Here is a 15,266-nt window from a genome sequence, read left to right as displayed (position 1 = left end):
GCTAATATTTTAGCCTTATGCTAGCTGTTTTGGCTAAATTAGGCATTTTACCAGTTCTTTTATTGGGAGGCTAATTTGGCATTTAGCTAATATTTCAGCTACATGCTAGCTGTTTTGGTTAATTTAGATTTTTTTCCTGTTTTTTGGGCTAATTTGGCATTTTGCTCATATTTTAGCTAGCTATGAACTTCATTGTTTTCAGCTATTAGCTTCAGCATTTTCAGCTATCAGCACTAGCATTTTTAGTGGCCACATTTAGCTTACAACATTCACACCAGCATTGTCACAGGTAATGGCTTTTTCTGTTAGCCTACAAAGCAACCCCGGCCCCACATCAGAGAAGAAAACTGTTATTTGCCCCTCACAAGAAAATATGTGGGGACCCCTGCTTTGAACAAACACAATTGCCTACAATTAAAATAAATGCTTAGCATACAGCATACAAGGAAATAAAATGTAACATCCAGTATATACTGGTGGATTTGAAACATCTGAGGTCATTAGGAAATGTGAGTACCATGAAGTGACTGCTAAACAATTGACAAAAGAAAAATGTGGCCAGTTGAGTGGAGTGTTCTTGTTTTCTGATAATGGAGGACATGTATAAAGAAAATTAAGATTAAAAGATTAGAATTTCTAGGTATATTTACTCAAATTGTGAACCATGAGAAGATAAAGAATGCTGTTGGAAAAAGATTCTACATGTACAAGTAGGGCGGAACCACTGGGTACCTCACGATACAATGCGATACACAATACGATGCGATACGATACACAATACATGGTTCACGATATCATGATACTACAATAATTGCTAAAAATCATAATATAATATAATAAAAATTAGAAGAACACTTTTTTGGGAAAATATGTCTTAATTTTTTAGCTTGAACACAATTAACATAAACAACTTGTGTCTTCTTTTGTGACACATATATAGACTCTTTTGTGCAACATTCTTGTTTTATTAATACGGCCAAATTGGATATTAATACAGCTAAATGAAGGAATTTCGTTTTTTGTAGGATGACATTTTTTTATTTCAAAACTAGTAGTCATCGCGCTATTCCCACTCCCAACACTAGTTGGCGTAAGCGGACGGACTCCGCTGGATGCTACCCGCCTATGAAACCAGAAGAAGCCGCCGCCTCGGTCAGCCTATCCGAGTACCTATTTACCTCCATTAGCGCCGCTCTCAAAAACAGTGAGTATATTTGAAGTTGTTCTTCGTGATTTCACAAGTTTATTAATACTTGTCTACACTTAGTTATATTTCTGTCCACCGTTTATATCGTCTCAGAATTGCTAACCTTTTTCTAGCTAACTTTAGCTCGCTAATATTAGCATGTCGGCTAGCACTCAGTGCTTCTCTAGGCGAAAAACATGAAACGGTCCTATAAGTTTCACAATGAAGACACGTGAATGTTTTAAAGTAAATATTAGTTGTTTTCTTTTTCTTAAACAGTCGATCGTACCTAGAAACATCGTTCCAAACCGTGCTGTCCTCCTTGACGTCAACGAGTTACGTAGCGATTACTTTCTGTTTTGCTCTCACCTTTGCAGATAAGTAGCAGGAATGGTGAAGATTTTCATTGGCAATCTGTCTCCTGAGACCGAGAAGGAGGAGATCGATGCTCTCTTCAGCCAGTACGGCACGGTCACGGAGTGTGCCAAGTACAAGAACTATGCTTTCGTCCACATGGATGACCGTAAGTGTGCCACCAAAGCGATCCGCGAGCTCCACCTCCACAGGGTGGGCGGCAGGGCAATTAACGTGGAGCTCAGCAGAGGGAAGAACTCCCAGGGGGCTTTGAAGCTCCACGTGGCCAACGTTGAGAGGGGCTTTGACAGTGAGCTGCGCGAGCTGTTTGAGGAGTACGGCACAGTCACGGAGTGCGCCATCATTAAGAACTTTGCGTTTGTTCACATGGCCAACTACGATGAGGGCATGGACGCTCTCCAGGGCCTGGATGACACGGATTTTAAAGGTGAGTCCGGCTGTCACGCTCGTCCACAGCGGAGCTTCCTGTTAATTTAAATGGGTTGTTTGCATCTCTCTCAGGAAAACGCATTCAGGTCCGGGTATCAAAGAGCAGACCGAAAGAGGCTCTGGAAGAGGAGGAATATGGGCCTCCCCCTCCCAGAGCAGCCTATTATCCTCCTCCTTTTCCACCTGAGAGGCCCGAGCCCCCCTACAGAGGTCGCATGGGCTACCATCCTCCTCCTCCCCCCCCACCACCTCCTCCTCCTCCAATGAGACGAGCGCTCTATCCTGACCATGGCTATGGCGAGCGAAGTTCCTTTGGAGTGGTGGATTATTACGAGAAGTACAGAGCCCGCCCTCAGAGCACATTAGGCAACGGCGACAGACGCGCCATTCCTCCTCCACCGCCTCCCTCTGCGCTTGTTAGACAACGCCTTGGAATAAGTCCGTATGAGCGCCGGCCGCTTCCACCTCCTTCGCCCTACGCAGCCAGAGACCGGAGTCCCATTAGAAGAGTCCTCCCTCCACCTGCTCCTTCTCCTGGTAACGGGTACTCCTACGAGCGCTCTCGGCTCTCCCCCGTCCCCAGAGTGCCGCTTTATGCGACTCCTCGTCCCAGAGATCCCTATGCTAACAGTGTACCACCTCCCCCTCCACTGCCATCCCGGTACGCAAGCTATTAAACAACACACTGACGTCAGGTGAGAACGAGAAAAGCACAAATCTCATTCATAAAATGTATATTTAAAGGGTAACCAAACAGGGAAGTTGGAGGCTGACTCCACCCACAGCCAAAATGTAAAAATCCATTCCGAGGGGTGGAGCTTAGGAATAGTACTGTAAACATTACTGGAGCTGCAGATCATGACATAAAACTTCTGAAACTTACATGGTTTGACCAATCACAAAATTCAACTGTAATACCTCAATTCATCCTGTTGGGGGCAGTACACCAATGGTTTTTGATTATATTTTAAAGAATTAAACAATTTTATTTTAATTTATCAATAATTTAGCAATTGCCAAAAACAGCACTTTTAAAGCAACATTTATAGAGGTCAACAGACAAAAAAAGTTGATTTAGGGTTTGGTTACTCTTTAAGTGGCAATGTAAAGAAAAAAGTCAAATCTGCTTGCTGCTACAGTCTCTCTCTACTATCACCCAAAGCTCTTAATAGCATTGAAGCTTCTTCTAAACCAAAATGAAAACGAGTAAAAGTGAAAACTAGTGTCCTCAAATGTTGCTGCTCTAGCAAACAAACTTCCACAAACCCTGTGCAGAAACCTCCTCCTTGACATGTGTGATGTCTCTCTTCCCAGGTTTAGAATATGACCACATCGCCGTCTGCTGATGCACGTGGCAAAACACACCCCGGATTGCGTTGCGTTCACCTGAAACTTACTGGGAGAGATTGCAGGCAGCCACGTTTTCTAAAACACACAATTACATGTGATCGTTTTTATTTTTTTTCTGTTCCTGACTATTTTTGTTCCTTTGCTGGTTCTACTGTTTATATCGTGGGTGTTTTGCAGAGCGAGTGCTGTTTTTTTTTTTCTCCTCCCGTATGAGGCATTAACCTCTTACTTTAACTAATTGATCTCCACAAAAAGAGAATGTATTCAAACTTCCAGAAAAAAACCTTTGTAATGAAATTACTTTCAAGCTAAGTTTAAATTTTCAGGTTTGAGCATCAGTTAAGGTTTGCGACTCAAGTTAGCATCACTTCAAGTTTGAGTGTGGGTTTGTTCTTTTCTAAAGTTTCATGTTTTGCGGAAGTAGAAGCTATCATCTGGGTCCTGTGTGTCTTCACTTTCTAACTTCTTTTCATTTGAAGGCTTTTTAAATAAATGAAAATCTTTTTGTAACAGTTTAAACTGTGAAGTTATTCCTCGTTGCCTTTGACTCTTCTGTGCTCACTGGGTGAATGACCACTGTTTAATCAACGATTCTGGCCGTTTATACATGTTGATGTTGAAATCCTTTTTCTGACACATCCCAAAAAATCATTTTTTCATCAACAATGAAGTTTTTAAAAATCAAAGAAAATGTTTATTTTTCGTACCTTTAATCATCTTAATCTGATCACAGTTGTGCTTTACATCTTCTCGGATAAGATTACTCGAGAAGCTGGTTTTTGTAGGTTTGTTTCCAGGTCTGATCTAATCCTAATGGATTTTGCTCTGTGAGATGCGTTAAATAAATGTTACGTTTAGGCTTGAAAACAATCCTTGGTTAAAAACGTTTACTACACTCCCTGTTTGAAGTAAGAGCACGTGTCAAAGTCGAGGTCCGTGGGCCAGATCCGGCACCCCCGATCATTTTATTATTATTATTAATGGCCCGATGTTATTTTGCTAATGTATTGAAACAACATTTCGATTATAGAGGCTGAGAGATTAGTTAGAATGAGTTCTAACAAAGCAGGATAAAGTAACTGAGGACAAAATGGTGTAAAACAGGCAGACAACACACACACATCGACAGAACCTAAACCCCAATCCACCCAGACAGGCAAAGGGAACGATATCCTCCCAAATCGCTGCCAAATCTGACTACAGGCCCAATGTGTCTGTGATCATCACTACAAAATTAACTACAAATCCCATCATACAGTGCACTAGTGACCTTGCTGATCACCAGTGTTGCCAGAATAGGCTTTTTCTTAAATGATACATAATTTTGCCAGGATATATTTTATGGAGAGAAAAATCTTTTGGGATATTTAAAAGCTTAATTTTTTATATAAAATGAAATAGAAGTAAATAAATTTGATTTTTTTTCTTTTATCATTAAGTTTATTTCTAACTTGTATAATTTGGACAAAATATATTTTTATGGAGAAATATTGGAAGTTATTTAAGGTTTAAGTTGATTTATTTTGAAGTAATATTTCTGTCTGTTTTTACTCATTTATGTTAATAAAGTTATGTTTTTAAAGGTTAAAAGTTTTAAAAATGTATTTGTTTATGTGTTTAATCATGTTCGGCCCTCGACCTAAAGTGGGTTTTGTATTTCGGCGCCCCTTGGATTGATTTTGACACCCCTGGTTAAAAATTATTATTTGAGTGTCAAATGAATGTTTGATTTATATGTCAATTCATAGTTAAAGCAATTTTTTTTAGAGTGAACATTTAAAATGAAAATCATTATCTTATGAACAAAGTCAAGGCCCGGGGGCCGGATCCGGCCCTCCAGGTAATTCTATCCGGCCCTCCAGATCATTTTATTTTATTGTTATTAATGTCCGATGTTTTCTTGTGCTCATTTCTAGCTTATATTATTTCGAAAAAATATATTTTTATGGAGAGTAAAATATTGAAAGTTATTTAAGGTTTAAGTTGATTTATTCTGGAATAATATTCCTGCCTTTTTATTATTCAGAATTATGTTAAAAAGTTAAAGTTTTACTATTAGAGTGTTCACTGAATGTTTATCCTGTTCGACCCGTGACCTAAGGTGTGTTTTGGATTTTGTCCCCCCTGATTTAAGTCATTGTGATTCTAGAGTATGACTGTTTTATCTCATCTTAATTGTAAAACAAATTCAGGATGAACACCGCCTCACACAAACTACTGTCAAGAAACCGTGATGGATGTGACTCCAGTCTGCAAACGCCTTTAGTGTGCTGCAAGCACAGAAAAACTATTTAAAACAATTATTTACCAAACTTGTTTCATAGGTTTGGATTCTGAAATCCGTCCTTTTTTTAAGTGTTATGCTCTGTTAAAAAAGATAAAAATCCTTAAAACCGGATATTCAATTAATGCGACCAAGTACATTTAAACCAAATAATCCAAAGCCGTCGCCTAAATAGACCACGATGTTGGTCGTTCAACTGAAAGGTAAATGTTCTCCATAGTTCCTGCAGTCATGTCAATCTTCTGAGGTGGTTCTTAACCTACATTTGGAAACTGGAGAAACAGATTTCATAAACGTCTGTCTTTGCATCATCCTGCTTCTGCTTTCTAATAAATGTCACATTTAAAAACAGAATGATTTGATAGTTCCCTGAAATCTTAATTTTTCGTTTTTACATGAATTGATTTTGTCCCATCTCACCATTTCGAGTTTATAGACCCATTGCGCTTAAGTTTATTGCTCTTCTTTGTTTTCTTAGTATTTGTGCTCTTTAAACATGAGATGTCAGCTCAGGTTCAGTAATCCTCTGAAGACGGCCATACAAGCAAGGTAAACCCAGTGTTGCTTTGGATTCAGAATGTCTCATTTCTTTTTTGTATAATTTATTCTTAATTCTAAACCCCTTTTTGGCATTAGTGATGGTTTAGAAGGCTGAATTGACTTGACTCTGTCTTGGGCTGCAGGTAGCACCTCCTCAAAGGAGGCAGGATTTTGTTGACAGTCTGGAAGTTCCCAGCATCCTGGACCACCGAGAGACGGACACCGAGGCTGGAATGCTGCACTTTGATCTGAGCTGGGTGAAAAGAAGAAGAATCATAACTGCAGGGACATGGCTTCAATCAAAAAGCTTTTTTTCTTGTTTTTTTGTACAAAGATGTCAAGAAGAACCTTAGAAGATAAACTTGTTCCACTGTTGAAATCTGATGGAAGAAACAGCTGAGAAAATATTCAGCTTGAATGAGAAGTCCACACCTTTTCTCTACAAATTCAAATGTTCTCGTTTCAGTTAGTGGTGTTGATGCAGTCGCACAGTTTTGGCTGAAAGTCTTAGAAGGCAATTAAAGAAAAGGATAAAAGATGAAACGGAACGATGTATGAAACCAAGCAGAAGTGTAAACTGCAGCCTCTACTACTCCATCTCTGCTTAGAAACACCTGACAGTGAAATGTAAACAAACCAGTCTAAACCAATGACCATTATGCAAACAAAATACAGGAGTTTCAGTTTCATTTGTTAGCACTGGCATTGAAGATGAAAAACATCAATGCAGTTCGCTGATGCCTGTAGAAATATTTTATAAAGCATCTTCGTCTTATCTTTCAAATTTGTAAATGAACATTTTTTATCCTGTTACTGTTTCTCTCCATCTCTGAATAAAGTTTTATTGAAACTCCTTTGTTTTGACTGTATTTGTGTGTAATGATTTTGTTTTGATGATACTGAAATAATAGCATACTTGTAATAAAGAGGTCAAAGGTCATTTTAGATCCCTAAAGGGAAGAGCTCCATAATTGTGTTGACTGATCATCTGGATAACTGATTTTCTGTTCAAAGATCATTAAAGATAAGACGACATTGTTTCATAATGCGTCTTCAGGCCATTATCTTTGAAAATCATTGACTTGATTTTGTTAAAACTAGAGTCAGCAGGCTGAGTTTCCGTCGTGCAGCAGAGACAAAAATGTGTTCGTTTCTCACTTCTGCTTTTTGGTTGAAGAACCTTCAGTTCATGAGAGGTTCACTGGCTGTCTTTGTTGGAGCTGTCAGATAAAAACAACCGTCGGACTTGCCCACATTCTAGATTTTTATCTCCTCAAAGGCTGTGTCAACACTGACATGGGTTTGAAGGTGGTGTCATCCAGAATCTCGTCTTTCCTTCCCGTAAACCCATAAATGTGTGTGCTGGCATGTGAAGCAAACACACATTTCTGTTTTGTTAGGATAATCTTGGAGTAGTTTGATGTAATAAATAATTTGACATTATTATTTCAGCAGTAATGACACATTTTAATCATTGATTTGGTTAAAAAAAACACATAAAACACATTACTTTCAGCATTTCTTACGTTGTATCTTGTGGAGCAACATCTCTTGAACATGGAGTGATAATGATCTGCTAGTTTCGTTTGCAAAACCAGTTAATGCAGTTACGATTCAGGTGTTAAAAGACAACATTTTAATAAGTGTAGACTGAACTTATATAAGAATAAAAATATAAATGACAGAATTCATAGTAAAAACAGAATATCTACATATTGTCACTTTTTTTATGTTTTTTGTCAGATTGACTGAAGTTTTGATCTAGCAGGTGAACACTGTGGTCAGGTGAATTCTGAAGGTGTTGCGATTTAATATGAGCAAGACAGAGTCTCATCCGACTCCTGCGGGCCGATGTCTCTGAGCATAGCTGGGGAGTTGTTCATCAAGCCTGTGTCCATGATAGGTCTGACTCCAGTCTCAAACGTGCACGTCTCTCTGGAGGGGGGAACCGGCATCACCTCAAACTCCACCTCAAAGCTGCTCTTGGCCTCTCCTGATTCCCGGATTATCAGCATCTCGTACTCCAGGAACCTGATAAGGGCTTTGTCCGAAAGGTCTGTCCTCTCCAGGTATCCCAGAGCTGAGCCGTTCACTGACAGTTTTCCCCTCTGGCTCTGGTTCTGGATGGTGAAAAGCATTTCAGGACTGTTGGGGGAGCGGTAGGCGTAGATAGCCAGCTGCTTGCGGGAAACTCGAGGGTCCACCAGACCATAAGAACAGGTCTGGGCATCCCGACCCAGCCGGAGAAGGTCGTCAGCAGAGTGCGTTCTCCTGCTTCCCAGAGGAAGGAGATCATAGAGACCTTTACAGTTCTGCTGCGGATGGTAGAACTTGATGCGGAGGCAAGTCAGAAAATCCTCCTCCGTCTCCAATGTCTGAGACACACTCATGGTGGGAGAAACTGGCTGAAGTCTGAAAGAAAAACATATTATCAGAAGTGCTTTTTAAAGTCAAAGGTTAGCTTAGACAGCAGAGGTTAGTTTTCTACCTGAGTGTTTGTTGTTTCCAGGTGAAGATGGAGCTGGTGGTCTGTCCTGAATTACAGTGAAGGTTCTCAAACTGAGGCAGCTCAGAGCTGTAACGGTTCTGCTGCAAACAGAAAGTCTAACATGAAAACCACCCTCCTCACTTCAGAGCGCTGATGTCACTCTTTCCTGCTCCTCCTGTTGCTTTCAAGTGCAACTCTGGAAAAATGAAAACACTTTTTGTTTCGACTGGTTTCTGAAATGAGAAATCATGGGTACATTTATAAAGAAGAGGAGGTTTTATTGTTGTTGATATTATGCTGTGATTGTGGTTGTTCTGAAATTAGACTGTTTGTTTTGTTATTCATTGTGAAAAATAACTATTTTTCTACTCCACATGTCAAAGTCAAGGCCCAGGGGCCGTATCCGGCCCTCCAGATCATTTTATGTTATTGTTATCTTGGTCTAATTTCTTACTTGAATAATTATGACAAAATATGTTTTAATGGTGGGTAAAATATTGAAAGTTATTTAAGGTTTAAGTTGATTTATTCTGGAATAATATTCCGGCCTTTTTATTATTCATAATTATGTTAAAAGGTTTTTTTAAAAAAAAGTCTTTCTGCTAGCTTTTCTTGGCATTTGCCAAGAATTTTTAGGCTATTTTGGAGTTTATCTATTTTTTGGCTAACCTGATTTTCATTTTCAGGCTAATTTGGCATTTGGGTAATATTTTAGCTGGCTTTCAGCTTCAGTGTTTTTAGCTATTAATTTCAGCACCTTCTGCATCCAAATTCAGCTTCCAACATTCACACTATCATTATCACAGGTAATGCTATATATCTAGTTTATAATTATGTTAAAAAGTTACAGTTTTAAAGTTAAAAAAATGTAGTTTTAGAGTGTTCAATAAATGTTTTTCCTGTTCGACCCGCGATCTAAAGTGTGTTTTGGATTTTGGCCCTTTTTGAGATTGAGTTTGACACTCCTGATTTAATGGAAATCCCAATCTTTTGTAAAATTGAATAACATAGTCCAGATCAGGGCTAGAGTTTCGGCCAAACAGCTGAAAATAACCAACAATAATTTTTTTGTTTTCCCTTGAAGTCAAAGTGAATCATCCACAGCAGCGACTAAGCCTTGTGATGAAGAAGGTCATTCTGTTCTTGTTCTTTTAACCCTTCACCAGTGTTTATGTTGTTTAATTTACTGTAACTTTACAACCAGAATTATTATTGTGTTACCAGCTGAAAAGTTACAGCATGTTAAAGATTTTGTGTTAAAGCGTCACTGACAATACATGACTTGTTAAAGAGTTTTGGCATTTTTCTAATAATGGAGGACATAATTAGTAAATTAAAATAGAAATATTCAAATTGTTGTAAATCAGGATCAGAGTGGGTCTTCAACAATATGTTCTCTGTAGTCTTTTTTTTTTTTTTTTTTTTTTTAAAAAAACTAGTTTTATTTAATTTTTGGAACAAAAGTCAAAAACAAAAGTTGGAAAAAAAACAATAACTCTAAACATGGTTCCCTGAACGCACCATGACTGCTTGTAAATTCCTGACTGATGCAACAGCAGTCTCAAGGCCACGGAGGGGTTTACTGGTGAGCCCTCCTCGTCTGCTGTTACAGCGGGAAACTCTCCTTGTTCGAAAAAGACAGTTACACATTAACCCAGGTTTTTACAAACGTTCTCACCTTTACCTCCCATCTGTGTAAAACTGACAGACATGTTGCTGGTTGATAAACCAAAGTAAGCGCTTAACAAGGAAAAAAAAATCACCAGTGGGAATTTTTTGCAGTTTCTAACAAACACTACAGCTCCTGAAACTTATCTGAGACGGAGGAGGCTCTCATGATAAAACTAAAACATCTGAGCTCATGCCAGGGAAATGGAAAACAAAAATCTGACTCACAAGTCTTTTACACAAGAGTGACAAAAAGCGTTTTTTAGATCAAGATTTAAACTATAATTAGGAAAAGTTTAAATCTATTTTTTTCTTTCTTTGAATCGTTTTCTTTTATATCCTCATGGAAGTCCTCCACAGCAATGACTAAAAGTCATTTTCCACATCTGGCTGCTTGCTGAGAAGAAATCAACACTATTTTACTATAACTGAAATACATTTGAAAGTTGCTAATGTGGAGAGTTGAATTTAGCTAAACAGTAATTCACTAACAGACTGCAGGACTGATGAGCATAAGTGAAGGAACCGACGGATCGATCCAAATATCGATAGTATCGATCTCAAGTTGGTATCGGATTGATACCGGCCCGTAGGTATTGATATTTCCACTTTTGTTTAAAACTTTTCTGTATCTGCTAAAAGGACCCAGCTGAGTCGCTGCCCCACCACTCTCACCGGTCCTGTCAGAACTCAGCAACAGACAAAGAGCATAAGCCAGCATGCATTGTTCACCCCTGTACACACTCCGTAATGGTGAATTATTTTTGTCAAGTTACTTTTCACCTGTTTCTATTGTTCTATTTGAAAGGCCAAGAAGTTTAAATATATATATTTTTAGACAGTTGTTTTTTTAATCGTTAAACATTTTGATTTATTTTTGTCATACTTTTCTTTTGGTTTGTAGACTGTTTTTCATTCACTCCTTCACTTTTTATTTAATTTCAAGAATAAACTATTTTTCATTTAATTGAAAATATTTTTCTGTTTTTATCTAGCAACTAAAAAAGGGAAACTTACAAAAATCCACAACATTTACAATGTTGATATTGGTATCAATATCAGCAATATTGACTGGTCGGTTTTGGATAGGTATAGGATTGATACCCAAATGCTCAGTATTGCCCAGCCCGTGACAAATAGTTATAGGTAAGCATTAAGGACACCAAGATTTTGAATAATATCGCCCAATTTTCGTATAGCAAAAACAGAAATAGAAAAGTGTTGACCATTACAGGGAATTAGGCCAAAATGCAGACAGAAGTCTAATAAAAGAGCTGAAAACGTTTTGATTCCGGAGTTTTTGAAGTTTCTGAGGAATAAGGTGAGGATAAAAAAGGAAAAAAAAAAAAAACGACCATAACATGCAGTTCTAACCTCCACCTGTCAGTGGCGCTCTGAGCTTAAACTCCAAGCAGAGAAGAAGAAGGACAAAGAATCAGACTGAAGGAACATTCTAGAGAAGGAAAAGCGCTGATATAAGGTAAGGGTTATTTACGGATTTATCTTTACAATATTAGTACTAAGCACGAGTTCGAGCTTTTAAACATGCAGTAAGAGGTAAAATTTAGAGTTAATGTATCTCAATTGTTGATTTGAAGGATTACGGACCGACGTCGTTCGATGAATGAAAGCTAAAACAAAAATAAAATAATTTAAAGCTCATTCTTCTAATTCTGCTTGTGTTTATTTCGATAAATAAATGTAACGAAATTACTTTTTTTGTATTTTAACATTATCATCATGAGACCCAAACCATAAAAATTGCAAAAAATTAAGCTAGCGTTAGCTGAAACATGGCGGCGATATAGAATATTGTGTGCTTCAGAGAGCAGCAGTCTTTGAAATACCCCCTCCTCCAATTTCACATTGGGGAATTCCTTGTGTTTCTTTTACTGACTTTTATCAGATAAAATCTTAAATAAATAATGTAGGTAAAATTCCTCAACATGGATTCTCCTCCTTTAAATTGAGTTAAAACGAAATATACACACTCGTAAAATATTTTATCTGCAAGATTACATTTCTTTAAAGATATAATGCTGTATAATTCCCATAAATCTAAACCATGGCAAGACAAAAGCTTTACACAGTGGTCGCAGAATCCTTTGTAATCAGTTTCTTTTACTAGTTTCTTTTAACTAAATAATTAATCTGTTTTTAATGTTAAGAAAAGGGTTTTCCAAGTTGGTAAGAATAATAATGCTGTCGATCTATATTCCTTGTATTTATAACTGTACTTTCTTCCATTTATTTGGCTGTCTTTAAGCTGGTCTCTCACAATGGTGAAGATCTTTGTGGGCAATCTGCCCCGAGAGGCGACAGAAGAGGAGATCAAGGCTCTTTTTGAAGAGCATGGCGCTGTCACTGAGTGTGCAATCATCAAAAACTTTGCCTTCGTCCACATGGATGACCGCAAAGCGGCCACCAAAGCCATCAAGACTCTGCACCAGCACAAGCTCCACGGCACAGCCATCAACGTGGAGGCCAGCCACGGGAAGAACTATGGTCCAGTCAAGATTCATGTTGCCAATGTGGACAAGGGATGCGACGAGGAGCTGCGGGCTCTCTTTGAAGAGTACGGTACGGTCTCAGAATGTGCAGTTGTGAAGAATTTTGCATTTGTACACATGCCCAACTATGACGAGGCCATGGATGCCATCAAGGAACTGGATAACTCTGACTTTCAAGGTTAGTTCAGTTTTATTTTTGTTAAACAGAGAAAGTTTTCATTATTCAGAGTTAGAAACTCGCCCCTTATGGTCTTTTGTTGTATTTCAGAGAAACGCATCCATGTTCAGGTGTCCAAGAGTCGACCCAAATACGAGGAGTATGAAGAATACCCTCCTGCCCCACCTCCCCCTCCTCCTGTCCCAGAAAGGGGTGGCTACTGGCCTCCTCGATACCCAGGAGACAGACCTGAGCCTCCTCCACCCAGCTACATGAGGGGTCGTTATATGCCGCCAGGTTACCCCGCCCCTCCTTTGCCGCCCCCTCCCCCAAGACGAGCCGTTTATCCTGAACGTCCATACGACGCTGATAGATACAGTATGATCGATTATTACGAAAAATACAGAGCCCGTCCGTATGGCATGTATGAGGATCAACGTTCTGGCATCCCGCCTCCTCCTCCGCCTCCCCCTCCACCCCCAGCCGTCGTCCGCGACCGTGTAATGAGCTCGTCGCATGACCCATATGAGCGTCGGCCCCTGCCTCCGCCTCCACCTCCTCCGACTTCATACTACGCTCGAGACCGCAGCCCCATCAGGAGGGGGCCCGGCGCTCCGATGCCTCCCGCCAGTAACGGCTATTCCTACGACCGCTCTGCTTATGGAGTTCCACGTGCACGGGACCCTTACACAGACCGCCTGCCTCCGCCGCCGCCCCCGCCTGCACGCTATCCTTATTAGACGAGACATCGACGTCTGAAGGTGAGAATAGGGCGGTCTCTCCACGTTCTCTACGACATTCCGAAGACCGACAGCTTAGAGGTTTTCCCCTGAGCTGTGTTAAGTGTTTAAAGAGATTTAAAAATATTTCTCTTTGGTTTTTTTAAACTCACAGTAATGCACGTTGTCGTGATAATTTTCATTTTCTGCGTATGTGACTTTTTAATCTGATAAAACGAAACTTCTAAAGAGCCCAGAATGGAGTTGAAGGTTGTTTTTCCATTCTAACCCTGGGTGCGTCCAGTGGGAGAGCGTGCTGTGTAACACGGTTGCAGGTCGTTCATGTGTTCCATCTCTTCTTTTTCAGGGTTTTTGTCCCACTGCGTCGCCACATGCGCCATCATGATGTTTGTGAATCTATCTTCTTCCTGTCTGCGGCGGAGCGCGTTACGTTTCTATGCGACACTCGCAAGAGGAAACGATTTGTCGACGTTTGTTTTTTATTTTGATAATACTTTTACAGCTCTTTTTTCCTGTTTTAGTGTAACTGTACTGAAGTATTTTGATTGACGTCTGAATAAGGCATAGATTTTTTTTTTTTTATTCGATAACTCATTAAACCTAATGTTGTTTTGAAGTCACAATCTCACGATTGATCGAGTTTTCTGTCAGTTAAACCTCTGTGGCGTAGCTGTAAAACTTTTAGACTGGAAAAAATAGCTACCAAAACACAATGTATTGATAAAGTAGGAATCTGTCAGGTCAGCGTTTTCATTGTTGAAGCGGATCTGTTAAATATGCGCTAAAACATCACTGTAAACCTTTTCTTCAAACGCTGTCTGTTAATGGCAAAGTTCTGAATTTTAAGCCCCGCTGATTAAAGAAGCTGTCCTCTTTGGTGTTGTGTGAGATCCCCCGTCTTGTTCATCAACAAACCGCCCCGCTCCTCCATAACTATTCAAATCACGTCACACGGCAGAGCTCAGCAGCCCCTCTGAGCTCTGCTGAGATTAGTTTATCTTTCTTCTGGGTGGAGAGATGCCGTCAAATGTCTGATGGAGATCTTACTAATGACGAGGTAAGTCAAAGGGAAGTAACAGACATGATTTTGTGTTATTTCAGTATACATTTGTGTTTTTAAAGAGTTAATTATCAGTTTACCTAAAAATAATGGACTGATCTATACAGACGGGTGATGAGAAATCTAATTAGAGACATAATTGTGCAATCTGGTGTTGTACAACTGAGAATAATTTCTCCTAATTTCACAAATGGATCAATACTTCAAAAATGTTTGAGCAAGCGTAAGTTTTAGGTTTTTCTTCTAATAAATGTTTGGGGCAGTCTAGCCTGTTCATTTTTTAGGGTAGATGTTTAGAATTTTAATTGTGAGTATTCTGGCTAAATAATGTTTTCCCTCTTTACGGTTATCCGAGTCAAAAACAATATGGCCGCCTGTCATCCTAATACATTCATTTGAACAGTGAAAGATAGAAAATCACAAAGTTGATCTAGAAATGTTCTTCAAAGAATTGATATTTATCTGCATTTAATTTAAAG

At 39.2% G+C, this 15,266-nt stretch overlaps 3 protein-coding genes across 6 annotated transcripts; 2 read left to right on the top strand and 1 right to left on the bottom strand.

The window, feature by feature from the left end:
• Positions 1–1,046: 1,046 nt before the first annotated feature.
• On the top strand, positions 1,047–7,119 carry LOC112155673 (RNA-binding protein 4B). Of its 4 annotated transcripts, XR_002920828.2 has the most exons (5): positions 1,047–1,204; positions 1,564–1,988; positions 2,063–2,685; positions 6,103–6,173; positions 6,308–7,119. XR_002920828.2 is itself a non-coding variant. In XM_024287469.2 (4 exons), exons 2-3 carry the CDS (start codon positions 1,577–1,579, stop codon positions 2,665–2,667), a joined length of 1,017 nt encoding a protein of 338 aa, XP_024143237.1. In that variant the 5' UTR covers positions 1,047–1,204; positions 1,564–1,576; the 3' UTR covers positions 2,668–2,685; positions 6,308–7,119. The 4 variants fall into 4 exon arrangements, 3 of the variants coding, with proteins under 3 accessions (XP_024143237.1, XP_024143235.1, XP_036072832.1); XM_024287469.2 differs by lacking the exon at positions 6,103–6,173; XM_024287467.2 differs by lacking the exons at positions 6,103–6,173; positions 6,308–7,119 and adding an exon at positions 3,305–3,859.
• Positions 7,120–7,610: 491 nt separating this feature from the next.
• On the bottom strand, positions 7,611–8,808 carry tifa (TRAF interacting protein with forkhead associated domain). Its single transcript, XM_024288223.2, has 2 exons — positions 8,653–8,808; positions 7,611–8,576 (listed from the first exon to the last, which is right to left on the bottom strand). Exon 2 carries the CDS (start codon positions 8,552–8,554, stop codon positions 7,973–7,975), a length of 582 nt encoding a protein of 193 aa, XP_024143991.1. The 5' UTR covers positions 8,555–8,576; positions 8,653–8,808; the 3' UTR covers positions 7,611–7,972.
• A 2,529-nt stretch (positions 8,809–11,337) lies between these two features.
• Positions 11,338–14,605, top strand: LOC112155993 (RNA-binding protein 4.1). Its single transcript, XM_024288100.2, has 4 exons — positions 11,338–11,800; positions 12,587–13,008; positions 13,099–13,748; positions 14,074–14,605. Exons 2-3 carry the CDS (start codon positions 12,600–12,602, stop codon positions 13,725–13,727), a joined length of 1,038 nt encoding a protein of 345 aa, XP_024143868.1. The 5' UTR covers positions 11,338–11,800; positions 12,587–12,599; the 3' UTR covers positions 13,728–13,748; positions 14,074–14,605.
• The last annotated feature ends 661 nt before the right edge of the window (positions 14,606–15,266 follow it).

The sequence above is a fragment of the Oryzias melastigma genome, linkage group LG18, assembly GCF_002922805.2.
Source record: "Oryzias melastigma strain HK-1 linkage group LG18, ASM292280v2, whole genome shotgun sequence".
Classification (NCBI taxonomy): Eukaryota; Metazoa; Chordata; class Actinopteri; order Beloniformes; family Adrianichthyidae; genus Oryzias; species Oryzias melastigma.
This window is presented reverse-complemented; position numbering and strand designations above follow the sequence as displayed.